General features: G+C 46.9%; 1 protein-coding gene across 7 annotated transcripts in view; it reads left to right on the top strand.

Annotated features, from left to right (window-relative positions):
• Positions 1-12,694, top strand: part of PDE8B (phosphodiesterase 8B) — a 221,756-nt gene that overhangs the window by 202,963 nt on the left and 6,099 nt on the right. For all 7 annotated transcript variants that reach the window (XM_045847827.1, XM_045847826.1, XM_045847825.1 and 4 more), the window contains 6 exons: positions 606-770; positions 2,790-2,835; positions 3,280-3,415; positions 4,337-4,535; positions 8,536-8,753; positions 10,498-10,618. In XM_045847827.1, the coding sequence (XP_045703783.1) occupies positions 606-770; positions 2,790-2,835; positions 3,280-3,415; positions 4,337-4,535; positions 8,536-8,753; positions 10,498-10,618 (885 nt within the window). The remainder of the gene's footprint in view (positions 1-605; positions 771-2,789; positions 2,836-3,279; positions 3,416-4,336; positions 4,536-8,535; positions 8,754-10,497; positions 10,619-12,694) is intronic.

Below are 12,694 nucleotides of genomic sequence, written 5' to 3'. Positions count from 1 at the left end.
CAGATCAGGAAATATTTAAGGTGGAATCAATGTGACTTGGTGATTCATTGTATCGTCAGGCTGGGGAGAGAACGGAGGGAAAGTGACGTGCAAACCAGGGCCTCTCAGACTTGAGTTTGCGCGTGGATAGAGGTGCCTTTTTTATCACGGTGTGGAAACCAGAGGAAGCGGCAGATCTCCTTGTCTTCCGTGTTTTGGTTATGTTCGCTCGCTGGCTTTGGGGAGAGGGGAGCGAGACCAGGAGTTTGGTTTGGGACATGTACGTAAGATACTCCAACATGTATGTCAGGCAGGCAACTGAATGCACAAGTCTGGAGGTCAACAAGAGGTCAGAGCTGGGGTGTGGATTTGAGAGTCTTGTCCAAAGTCACGGAAATGAACGAGCTCATCCCTGGAAGGCCTGGGGAGTGAGAAAAAGGCACTCCACCCCGGAGCAGCGGAGGAGCTGAGGAGGTGTAATTGGGGAGCCGGAGAAGGGAGTGCCGTGACGGCCCTGGGCACTCTGGTCAACGTGTTATCGTCTGATTTCTTTTGGATTCCAGGTGTTATATACACAGGAAGTAGAATCCTATGTTCTCCATTTTTTTCTTTCTTTACCTCCTTAGGTTATAAATATAATCAATGCGGCCCAAGAAAACAGCCCCGTCACAGTAGCGGAAGCCTTGGACAGAGTTTTAGAAATTTTACGGACCACGGAATTGTACTCCCCTCAGCTGGGTACCAAAGATGAAGATCCTCACACCAGCGATCTCGTCGGAGGCCTGATGACTGTGAGTGATGAGGAAAAACCAGAAATGCTGGGGACATTAAACATGTGCTAGGCTACACATAACATGTAACATGCACTGTTACCTGTAATTACAGAAATACCTATCATGAGGGTGAACATCAGCATAACCAGAAGCATATGCACCAAAATTTATGGCTGTGGTATTATGCAAGGAATTCTTGCATTTAACTCCTGTAAAGCTGACTGACCACAGCAGTGGGAGACAGCGCCCCCTTCAGAATTCGTGTACGGTACGGAGTTCAGAGGCAAGCTGATCGAGGGCAAATGTGCACAATGGGGCCTTGTTCACTTCATCCCCTTGACCTGGTAGGCACAGTCTTAGATTGAGGTTATGGCTAGGTTTCCTCTGACCTGAGGCTCTTTATATAATTGGAAGGATTTGTATTTGGGCTACAGCACTAGTTCCCAAAATCTTAGCTGTAGAATCCTTTCTTTAAATAAAAGCTTATATAGAAGACCCCTTGAGAATAGTCTAAAAGCAGAGTGGAGGTGCCTTGGCTTGGTGGGGGCCAGGGGCAGGAGCCCCCTGCCCCGCCCCCATCCAGCACTCAGAAGACACCTGCACTTGCCACCACCAACCGTGGCTGGTGTCCAAGGGCTCACCCTGTTCTAGTGTTTTACTGTGATCTGTTTGGCTGTGATCATTATCTATCAGCAAGTGAAGAAAAAGAAGAAAAGTTGAATGATTCATTTGTGTTCCTTATCAGAGGCTGAAGCTGGAAGAATTCTCTGAGAGAAAAACAAAGTCTGAGAGTCATCTATGAGTTTTATTTTAAAGGCTGTTGTCTAGCCCGGCCACCAAATGCTGAGTGGGGACTGGCTTTCTGATCCATTCTCTTTGTTCCTACTGAAGGTGTCTGATGAGCCTATAATCTGAGGGACCTCCTGTTCCCTGCCTGCCCTGGGCCGGCCTTGGTTGCCCCATCCCAGTGCAGCGTGGGCTTCAGTTAGAGAGAGCGCAGGCCAGGGTCTTTCAGGAAGGCGGCCACTGCAGAGCTGCAGCAGAAGGGTTCCGGTTCCTGGAACAAGTTACCTGTCCTCCTCCTCCCACCGCCATGCCATCCTGGGGCTCCTCTCCACGTAATGCTGGAAGAGAAGACAGAATGGCAAAGAAAACACAGCGGAGCCCCTGTGAGGTCTGCCTTAGAGGCAGGGCAGTTGTGCCCATTGTTGACTTCTCTCTCGTTCAGCTGTAAAAATTAGTAGAGATCCAAGGTGTGGCTTAAGGGGAACACTTTCTAGGGATGGCAAACCATGACAAATTATACAAACAATTAAAAAAAGATCTTAAGAAATCAGGTACTTGGGGATAGAAAATGAAGGGAAGGGAACTGAGATGCAAGAATATCTGGGGGCTAGTTCAAGTTCAAGAGCCTAGTAAATGCCAGAACGTTGGAATTCTGTCCCTTGTGCTGCCCCTCCAAAGATCTCAAACCCAGAAGCTTTTCTTTTAAATGCTAACAACAATGCTTATATTATAAAACAGAAAAGTTGGGAAAAGTTAGATATTAGTCAAAATTTAGTCAAAAGCCTCAAACTTTTTAAGGCTTTACATTAAGGACTTTCCAGGTGTGGCCCATGGCATTATCTCCCTAATAAGTAAAACGAATAACACAGTTCCTATGAGGGTAAGTAGGGTCACTTCAAAATCACACCCATCCAAACCAAAGCAAGTTCACTTCTGTGGTGTCACTAATGTGCCTTCAAATGCCAGAAGAGAAAGATGGCCTGAGAATAGAGCCAACTCACAGCCCAGTGTGAGCCCTAAATGCAGTCATGGACGCCTCATCCTGAGTTCTCCATCTCCCGGGGCTGGCAGCCACGGAGGGAGACAATCCTGTGTCTTACAGCTGTTGTTCTGGTTTCGTTTCAAGCTGCAACTTGGAGTTCCAGATTGACTGGGTTATTCAGCAATCAAATCTCTTAGGCTAACGAAAGGAATGAGAAAATTATACCAGCATGTAAAACATGCTTCTAATAGCATCTTTCTTCATTTCAGGATGGCCTGCGAAGGTTGTCCGGAAATGAGTACGTGTTCACTAAGAGTAAGTTGCCACCTGTCCACTTGTTAATACAACCTGTCTCTGGCCTGTGCATCCCCAGTGCTGCGATTATTTGGTGCAGGTTGCAGGGCGGGGGGGGGGGGGGGGGGCGGAGGTGGCTCGGTGCTACTTCCTATTCGTCTCACCAGAGTTTAAGCATCTCTAATGGTCTACTCTTGAAACCAGGTCTCCTAACGAAATTTACTTCTCTGAACACTGTCAGAATAAGAACTGCAAATCTCTATACATTTAAACAAACAATTATTTTTCTATTTGAGGGCCTTGAAATTAGCAATACTAAGAGAAGCACCCTGAAGTGAAAATCTCCCTACTCTGAGGAGTTCAGGACTTCCTTCTGCAGGAGCAGCCATGAGGGTGATGACAGATGCTCCAGGGCCCTCCAGGTCCCACTGTTAACCAGCCTCCCTGCCCCATCTGTTTGCCCAGACGTGCACCAGAGTCACAGTCACCTGGCGATGCCAATAACCATCAACGATGTCCCCCCTTGTATCGCCCAGTTACTGGATAATGAGGAAAGTTGGGAGTTCAACATCTTTGAGTTGGAAGCTGTTACACATAAAAGGTATGTGGCTTCTCTGGCTGCAGGCAGGGAGGACTGATGGCCAAGCTCAAGACTTGCACTTCGGGAAACTTTGAGGGAGACGTGAGTCCTTGCCACAAGGGACCTCACAGGCTGTGCCTTTCTTGCCACGCTTGGGGAGTGTCGACCGAGCAGACCGTGGCCCCTGCGTGAGCTCCTTTATGGAGAGACAGTATTAGTGGGTAAGACATGGGATTAGCCTGGTGATGACCCAGGATGAAGAAATACTGAGTCCTTTTCAGATCTGCCCAGGTCATTCCTTTGTGCTAATGTGCCAAGGGTTCTAAGTATTCTCAGCCCCAAACTTGTTGACGCCCCACCTTATACAATGAGTTTGAGAGCACCATAGGCTTCTCTTCCTTCCTGTTCTGCAGGCAGGGCAAGGGTTAGATAACTCACAAAGTCCTCTTCTTACAGCAGGAGAAGGCTACGTGTTCCAGGGGTGTTAGTCTGTTAGGATGTGAGTGCCTCTCCCCTGTAAGTAACATAACTCTACATGATACGAGTTGGCCGAGACCACACAAACCATTCCTTTCGTCCTTAGGCTCAGTAACTACCCCAGAGAACACAAAGGAAGTCAGAGCCTGCGTATGTGGAAGTGCAGATGGAGAGGAACTACCAGGGGTCTTTCTTGGTTGGTAGAGCCACTGCAGGCAACTACAAAGAGAAACTCTGGAAAGCATTTGGATTGACCACCACGAGGCACCTAGTTTCAAATAAGTGGCTAGTGAGGCGATGTTCTAGCTTCTTCTAACTGGGGGAGGAGATGTTTTATGCCCCTGCACATATGGAATAAGCATCAGAAGAAAAATACCTCCATTCCACATTCCTCAGTGTCATCAAAGAAAGCAGTTTTTGGACCAGTGAGTACAATGAATCAGGGTTTGTTTCCCTGTTTTCCAGGCCACTGGTTTACCTGGGCTTAAAGGTCTTTTCCCGGTTTGGAGTCTGTGAGTTTTTACACTGTTCTGAAACCACTCTTCGGGCCTGGCTCCAAGTGATCGAGGCCAACTACCACTCCTCCAACGCGTACCACAACTCCACCCATGCCGCCGACGTGCTGCACGCCACCGCCTTCTTCCTCGGGAAGGAACGAGTGAAGGTAGAATTCTGGTATCACGACCTAGTTACTTGTCTAGACTAGAGACCCACGGATTCGACCTTAGTACATATTTTAGGTGAAGAGCTGTTTCAAAACCAATTTGACAGGTTTTGTGGTGGTAGTGGTTGCTGTTGGCTACAACTTGGCTGGTCATTCGGTGCTGCAAGGACATAGCCTTTTCTCCTAGCCCTCCCCCTCCCTCTCCCCTCCCTCAAATGCCTAAAATAATGATCTAAGCCACCATAAAGAGTCCTTTACATGCCTGGTGGATCCATGAACGAACACATTCTCCAAATGTTCACAAGGAGCCTTTTGTAAAACTGGGTTAGAAGACAGAATTTAATTATTATAGCAAATGGCTAGTAGGTCTAGAGGTTAAGTTTTAGGACCAGAACTTGGCCATTGGTATATTATAATCCAGATAGCACTGCGCGCTTCAGCATCATACTGACTTGCATACGTGTGTGTGTGTTATGTAGGTGTGGATATGTGCATCTGCATATTGACAACTGTTGTGAGATTCTGAAAGAGGTCCTTGTCCCTTTGTCTTGCTTCGAAGCCAGTGCTGCCAGGTACAGGTGCTGGTTCACAGGGCAGCCCTCTGCACACCCCATCGGCAGCTGGCAAGAGATCCCATCTCCCCTCCTTGCCAATGTCATCATCTGCACAATGAAGCTTGTAATCCCTTTGCTACATTAGAACTGAAGCTTAGACTATTGATACCTCTGAGGCAAGTGCTGCAGAGGGACTGAAATCCACATTAGTCTGCAAATGCCTGGCATTCGATCCTTTTTTAGCTGTCAGTCCCGGTAGTTGAGAATTGTAGTGGGCCAGGTAGAGGGAAACAGGAATGGCACCAAAATGGGGAGGGGGCATTTCCTTCTCAGCCTTGCCAAATCCTAGGATCCACTTTCATCAGCAAGAAAGCAAAGAATGTGTTCCAAGAATGATGCTTTTGAAGATTTTTGTCTCCTACTTTAGAAAAAGGTGTGATCCCAGGCGATGCCAGCCTGTTTCTATAGCACTTATCTTTGAGGAACTAAGACGCTTCCAGGTTTCCATTCCAGCTTTGTGGTCCTCCACTTCATACTGCATAGACAGTATACGGCTGAGGTCACCCACTGCCAGCTGAGGACAGGACCTAGGGCCTTAACCCAAGACCAAAGTGATCTACACCTTCTGCAGCCTTGAGTTAAAGATGAATCCCACTTAAGCAGAGCCACTCTAGAAAAACGTAAATGTGTGATAAATTAGGGCATGCTTAGTCACTTTATGATCTTCTTTAATCTCCCTCCCCTAAAATAAGAATTTTTGTATAAATTCTGAGTTCTGCTAATGCATTCAGACTCTGGTTGAATTTCTCAAATAGCAGCAATAGAAACAAGTTTAAGACTAGATATAATACACTCACAATGCAAGACATTTTCTAACTCTGGCAGCCCCTGCCAGAGAATCAGAAAATTTCAAGTTGCAAGGAACCATGGAGAACTGAGCTGGGAGGGGCTGCTGAGCTCAGAGGTGTAGCCAGCAGCCCGAGGTCACTGGTTAGTCCATGTGAGGGACTTCAAGTGGGGTTCACTCCCGAGGCCTCTTCCCCCAGACCCTCGGCCACTGATGAAGGGGGTCAGGGAAGTGTGTTTTTATCAGGGTCGTGTCACCCCTAATTTCTTTGTGCAATAAGGCTAAAATTCTTAGTGTCCCTATGACATAGCTCCACACCCTCAGTCCAGCCATCTGGGTAACATGCCCTTCAACTGGTTACGGCCCCTATCCCTGCCCACTCCTGCCGGCTCCCAGGAACCACTGCAAGTGGACAGGTCAGGACAAAACAGCCTTCCGTTGCTGTTCTCCTGATGTAAGTGACTATTTACCCAAGATGGGAACTGTTCAGGGCTGATCCAGAAGGGAGCTCATTCTGGCCAGTTTGCCTCAGTATGATCCAGATCTTTCCTGCCGGTCAAAGGGGAAAAAATGTGCAGTAAAGTCTGCCCCTCAAAGGGTTTGGAACTTCTCCTGTTGTGGGTGTAGGGGGCGAGTTTTCTTCCCCAGATAGCCCCACCCTCCCACAGAGGCCTTGCTTCTCCCTGTGCTCAGGAGCAGGCCCAGGCTTCCTCCCCTGCCCCCAGTCTTGTCAGACGCTGCATTATCAGACAGCCCCCCTACACTGCAGGGGGTGGCCCATTAGTGGTACCTTCTAAAGGTGCCAGGTTAAATCAGTCAGTGCAAACTGGAAGGAAAGGCAGATCTCATCCAATGCTATTTGTGTTTACTCCAGTTACTCGAACCTATTTCGATGATGAATTTTACAATTGGCCCCAGGCTCCAAGCAAGATTGAGCCTACCCCAGGAGCACTGGCTGAGGGCCCCAAGGGTCCTCACTGCATGGGTACAATCAGGGTGGAGCCCAAGTTGGCAACCAGCCCTGCAGGGAAGCATGGCCACTCCTGATTAGCAGTAAAAAGGGACCAGGCACATCTGCCTGCTCTGAGCATCACAGACCAGTCTCGGAGAAGAGCTGAGAAGAGCAGCACTGACTGCTGTCCCCATTCAGGAAGGAGCTTCAGACCCATTGTTCCTTACTTGTTAGCACTGGGGTAGTTTTTCTTCCCTTAGCCTGTGAGAACTACTTGGGACCATCAATTATTATGCCCAGCCCTCCAGCCTCATCTTGGGGACCACTTTTCCCCTTATTTAACCTTCAGTGAATAAACCACTTTTTTTGTTTCACCTCAGGAGCATCATAGGCTGTCCTGCCTGGAATTCTCTGCCTTGCCACTTGTGCCTAGGCAACGCCTGCTTATCCCTCAGGCTTCTTCCTGGAAGAAGGCACTTCCTAGAGAAGCCATCCCTGCCCAGCCCTGGACCTGTGCTGTCCAACGTGCTGGCCCTTAGCCACATATGGCTATTCACATTTAACTAAAATTACAGAAGTTGAAAAATTTGGTTCTTCAGTCATACTGTTCACAATTCAAGTGCCCAGTAACCACCCATGACTAGGGGCTACCGCATGGACAGCACAGCTAGAAACCTGTGCATCACCAGAGAGGTGAATGGGCTACGCTGCCCTGGACCACATCAGGCCCCATGGCTACATTCTCAAAGCGCCTCTAACATCCTTATTAGCACATCTCAGTGTTACTTTTATTTGTGTGGGGTGTTTTGTTTTTTTTTTTAATCTAATTTGCGCCTTCCCCGATGATGAGCTCCACTAGTGCAGAGCCGATGCCGGCACAGTGCATCACTGCAGCTGCTGTGTGGTGCGTGGCAGCTGGGTGCCCAGGGGGCATCGACAGATTACCAGATGAACGAACTCACACAGGACGGAGTCTCTAATGTAACAGTAGCCCACTCGATAACATCCTCCTAAAGCTGTGAGTGGAGAAAACACTTGTATCCCCTAATTCTTGAGTTAATTACATAATGAGGACTGTAGGAGGAGGGTTTCCCTTTTTGCCTTTACCACCTGCTAGCCCAAGAGCTGAATTTTGTTCTGACAACCACCCCCTTCACCTCATTTTCCTGGGAAGATTCTTCACACCTCATACTGCTTGGTTCTGATTGGTCTACCTTCGTGTGAAGGGTTGTGTTGTATCTGTGCCACTTACTGCCACTCTCAAAACCTTTTCAGAAGTATGCAAATCAAGCGAGTAGTATCTGTGACCACAGGCCACTGTCTGCTCTTCTGCTCACGGAAGAGACGTGGCAGCACCACACGGCAGGCATCTGAACAGGCCCATCTGGCTTCTTCCTGCAGAAGTGGAGTGAATGGACTCTGGGGAAAAGGCTTTAGGTACCCACTATATCCTTCCAGATAAGTCACAGCACAGCAACGTGTCCCAGGGAGGCTCCTCGCTTCTAGGAAGTCAGAGACGGCTCAGTAGACTGGGGAAAACGTTCTCACAACCCCCACCCCGCAGGCCTCTTCCCTCCTGAGACAAAGGTGAGTAAAGCTCTCTTGCACCCGGTGGGTAACACTCCACCTTGCCTTCCCTGACCCCAGGGCAGCCTCGACCAGCTGGATGAGGTGGCAGCACTGATCGCTGCCACAGTCCATGACGTGGACCACCCGGGAAGGACCAACTCTTTCCTCTGCAACGCAGGCAGTGAACTTGCTGTGCTCTACAATGACACCGCCGTCTTGGAGAGTCACCACACAGCCCTGGCCTTCCAGCTGACGGTGAAGGACAACAAATGCAACATTTTCAAGAATATTGACAGGTTGGTTGTACTTGTCCTCCTGTGCTCAGGTTTGTGAAGTGCAAGTAGTATACTCTGTCATCCCTAACTTCTCCAAGTACCTGGCGTCCTCTTAGGGGAAAGGGAGGGGGCAGCAGGTTGTACCACTGTATCAGAGAGTAAAGTAATAGCCTTGCCCTTGTAACTTAGTTGTTCTTTTCAGACTTTCATCTTTTTAAGTCTCATTTGGTGTTCAATTAGTTCATGAAAATGTTTTATACACAGCAACTCTGTAAATATTGATTATATAACTAATATTGATTATATAACTAATATTTACCCTCCTAAGAGAGCCCATCTTTTGGGTAACTCAAGAAAAGTATATCCTTCCCTGTCTTTCCCCAGCTCGATCTGTGGCCACCTAAAATCCTCACTCAGGAGGACCGTGTTCTACAGGTCCCAGCAGGGCGACAGCTGGGCAGGTTTCTGCCTCACTGTCGTACACTCCTCTGGTGAGAGCTGGCCAAATGTGATCAGACAGGGGCAGTTGCTCTTGCCTGCCACAACCCTGCAGTCGGGCTATGCTTACTTCCCACATGGCACCAGCCAGGCTGGAGGGCAGGCCCCCGGCAGAGGGCAGTGTGCAGAGGGCAGAGCTCAGCCAGCCTCACGCCCCACTTGTCAACATGAACCTGTCGGTTTGGTCCCTAGAAATCTGAGAAATATGGAGAACAGTTACTCTGCCTTCAAATTAAGTTTCATCAGCATCGATTGTTTTTAAAACTTTCACAAAGAATTCGTTTCAACAGCCAATTTTATTCATGTCCCCATTCTGGCCCTTGAAGTTAGAAGATGATAGGAACTGGACAGCAATCTGGGACAGGGCTGTTGCTCCATCCATTACAACTTCTATCTAATTGTAATTTAGAGACTTACTAATGAAAAAACATTCTTCCATATTGAGAAAACATTCTTCCAATGCCATCACTGAAAGAAATAATGACAATTCTCTGCCTCGAAGGAGGACATTTGGTCCTTTCCAAAACATCCATACCAAAAGGTCCTTGAAATTCAGACCTGTCCGAAATGTGTGGAGCTAATATAACCTCTGCTCTTCTGGAATGTTCGAACCCCAACCCATCTACCCAGCCCCATGTGCCATGACCAGCTAGGCTACCGATGTAAGAAGGGTTATTACTGGCTACAGCCACAACACAATTATTAGACCAATAAAAAAAACATGCTAGTATTTTTTATGTATTAGTCCTGTAAACCAGAAGTGTAAATAAATGTTATGGGCTATTTGAACTCAAGGACATTTTCAAAGCATGGACGTTTTAGACAGAACCAAATGCCCACTGACCATTCTCTATACAAAGAATCACTATGTCTGCACTGAATGTAATAGGACAGTTCATTGGGTTAACGTACCAGCCTCATAGGGAAGGAACTTGTCATTTCCTTCCATCTCACTGTCTTGATGTTGCCAAGAGAAGATAGAAAGGAGTCATCTTATAAAATAAGTGCCTACCATGTGACAGGTTACTTTTTAATGTATATTCATAAATCACATGAGGAAGGGTCAGCCGTCACTGGGGAAAATAGAAGAGTGTCAACCAGTTCTGGTTTAGTGGGAAGAGAAGCAGGCAAACTTGTTTGGTGTCTGCACTCATTTCGTAACCCCAGCTTCCTCACAGAGTGTGGGAAGTGTGGGGAAGCAGCAGCAGAGCAGTTCTATTTCAGGACGTGATGTGAACAAGGCTCTTTTGTCTTCTGGTTATTTTAGGAACCATTATCGAACGCTGCGCCAGGCTATTATTGACATGGTCTTAGCAACAGAGATGACAAAACACTTTGAACATGTGAACAAATTTGTGAATAGCATCAACAAGCCGATGGCAGCTGAGGTAAGCATTTCCCATGTCATAAGATACATCAGAGTATATTTCCATTAGAGCCTACACTGTCTGGCCTCAAGGCATTTTTCTCTCTTGAATGCAAGTAAATTATTTGCTTGAAGGTGGTAAAGAAGGGTTGAAAGTGCTGGCCTTTCTTCAGGGCAAGAACAGATTGAGTGTCCACAGCAACTCCAAGCTCCTTGGAACAAAGGCTGTAAGGCAGAGCCAGTGGTGACAGAAGGAGGTGGGCCCAAAGGGTGTGAAGGAAGGAGCCTGCAGACGGCACACTAGCATCAACGGTGCTATTTTAGGGGATCCAAGCCCTTTCTAATTCTGTTCTTTGAGCTGTTGGGTGACTTCAAAGTTGGACATTTTAAAGATCTATTTAAAGATATATATTCCTTCTGTATCTAAAGACTATATATAGTCAAATTGGGAGTGACTACTTGCAAATAAAAGCATAAACTGTTTTTCCTCTTTAAAATTTACTGATGTACCTTGGCTCACATCGAAGTCCCTACACACTCCAGTTTGGGGAGCATGCGTAGCAAGTTCACATCTCTCTCGTTCAAAATGAGATCAGAGCTCTGGCCAAGATGGAGTTGTAGGTAGAAACACTTCACTTCCTCGCACAACCAAAAGGAGGATGACAACTAATCTAAAAATGATCAACAACCAGAAGTGCCAGAAAAGCAAACTGCATGGAACTCAACAACCAAGGCATTAAAGAAACATTCACTCAGACAGGTAGGAGGACAGCAGGGGCAGAGACGGGCAGCTGAGTGGAGAGGACATGGGGCAAGGTGGCGGCCAGCTCAGGTGAGGCAGGGCTGGCTGAACAGGAAACTAAAGACTTGAGCTAGCTGTAAACTGCTGTGGGGGTTGTGACAGCAGGAGAAACTCCCAGTCTCACAGGAGAGAGTTGGTTGGAAAGTGGGGCTCGAGTGGAGCAAGTGAGCTGCATTGTTCCCTCTCTGTCCCTCCCTCACAGACAGTGCCACAACACATCAAAGAGGGTTGCCTTGCCAGGGTGAATACCTAAGGCCCCTCCCCCAACAACATAACAGGTGCGCCAAAACATAGAAATAAATGAAAGAACAGATCAAAACTCCAGAAAAAGAGCTAAGTGACAAGGAAATAGACAACCTATCTGATGCAGAGTTCAAAACACTGGTAATCAGAATGCTCACAGAACTTATTGAGCTTGGTCACAAAATGAAGGAACAAATGAAGAAGGTTACCCAAAATGAAATAAAGCAAAATACTCAGGGAACTAACAGTGACAGGAAGGAAATCGAGACACAAATCAACAATCTGGAACAAAAGGAAGAAATAAACATCCAACTGGAACAGAATGAAGAAACAAGAATTCAAAAAAAATGAGGAGAGGCTTAGGAACCTTCAGGACAACCTCAAACACTCCAATATCTGAATCATAGGGGTGTCAGAAGGAGAAGAACAGGAGCAAAAAGTTGAAAACTTATCTGAACAAATAATGAAGGAAAACTTCCCCAATCTAGCAAAGGAAATAGACTCCCAGGAAGTCCAGGAAGCCCAGAGAGTCCCAAAGAAATTGGACCCAAAGGGGAACACACTAAGGCACATCATCATCAAGTTACCCAAGATTAAAGATAAGGAAAGAATCTTAAGCACAGCAAGAGGAAAGGAGACAGTTACCCACAAAGGAGTGCCCATAGGACTGTCAGCTGATTTCTCAAAAGAAGGCAAGCAGGGGCTGGAAAGAAGTATTTGAAGTCATGAAAGGTAAGGACCTACATCCAAGATTACTTTATCCAGCAAAGCTATCATTTAGAATGGAAGGGCAGATAAAATGCTTCCCAGATAAGGTCAAGTTAAAAGAGTTCATCATTGCCAAGCCCTTAATATATGGAATGTTAAAGTACTTATCTAAGCAATAGAAGATCAAAAACTATGAACAGTAAAATGACAACAAACTCACAAATATCAACAACTGAACCTAAAAAAAAAAACACACAAAAACTAAGCAAACTAGAACAGAAACAGAACCAGAGAAATGGACATCACAGGAAGGTTTTTCAGTGGAGAATGGGAGGGGAAGAATAA

Source organism: Phyllostomus hastatus, unplaced genomic scaffold (assembly GCF_019186645.2).
Source record: "Phyllostomus hastatus isolate PE091 unplaced genomic scaffold, TTU_PhHast_1.1 phas_contig_58, whole genome shotgun sequence".
Taxonomy (NCBI): Eukaryota; Metazoa; Chordata; class Mammalia; order Chiroptera; family Phyllostomidae; genus Phyllostomus; species Phyllostomus hastatus.
Note: the sequence above shows the minus strand (reverse complement) of the source record. Positions and strands in the feature narration are given on the sequence as shown.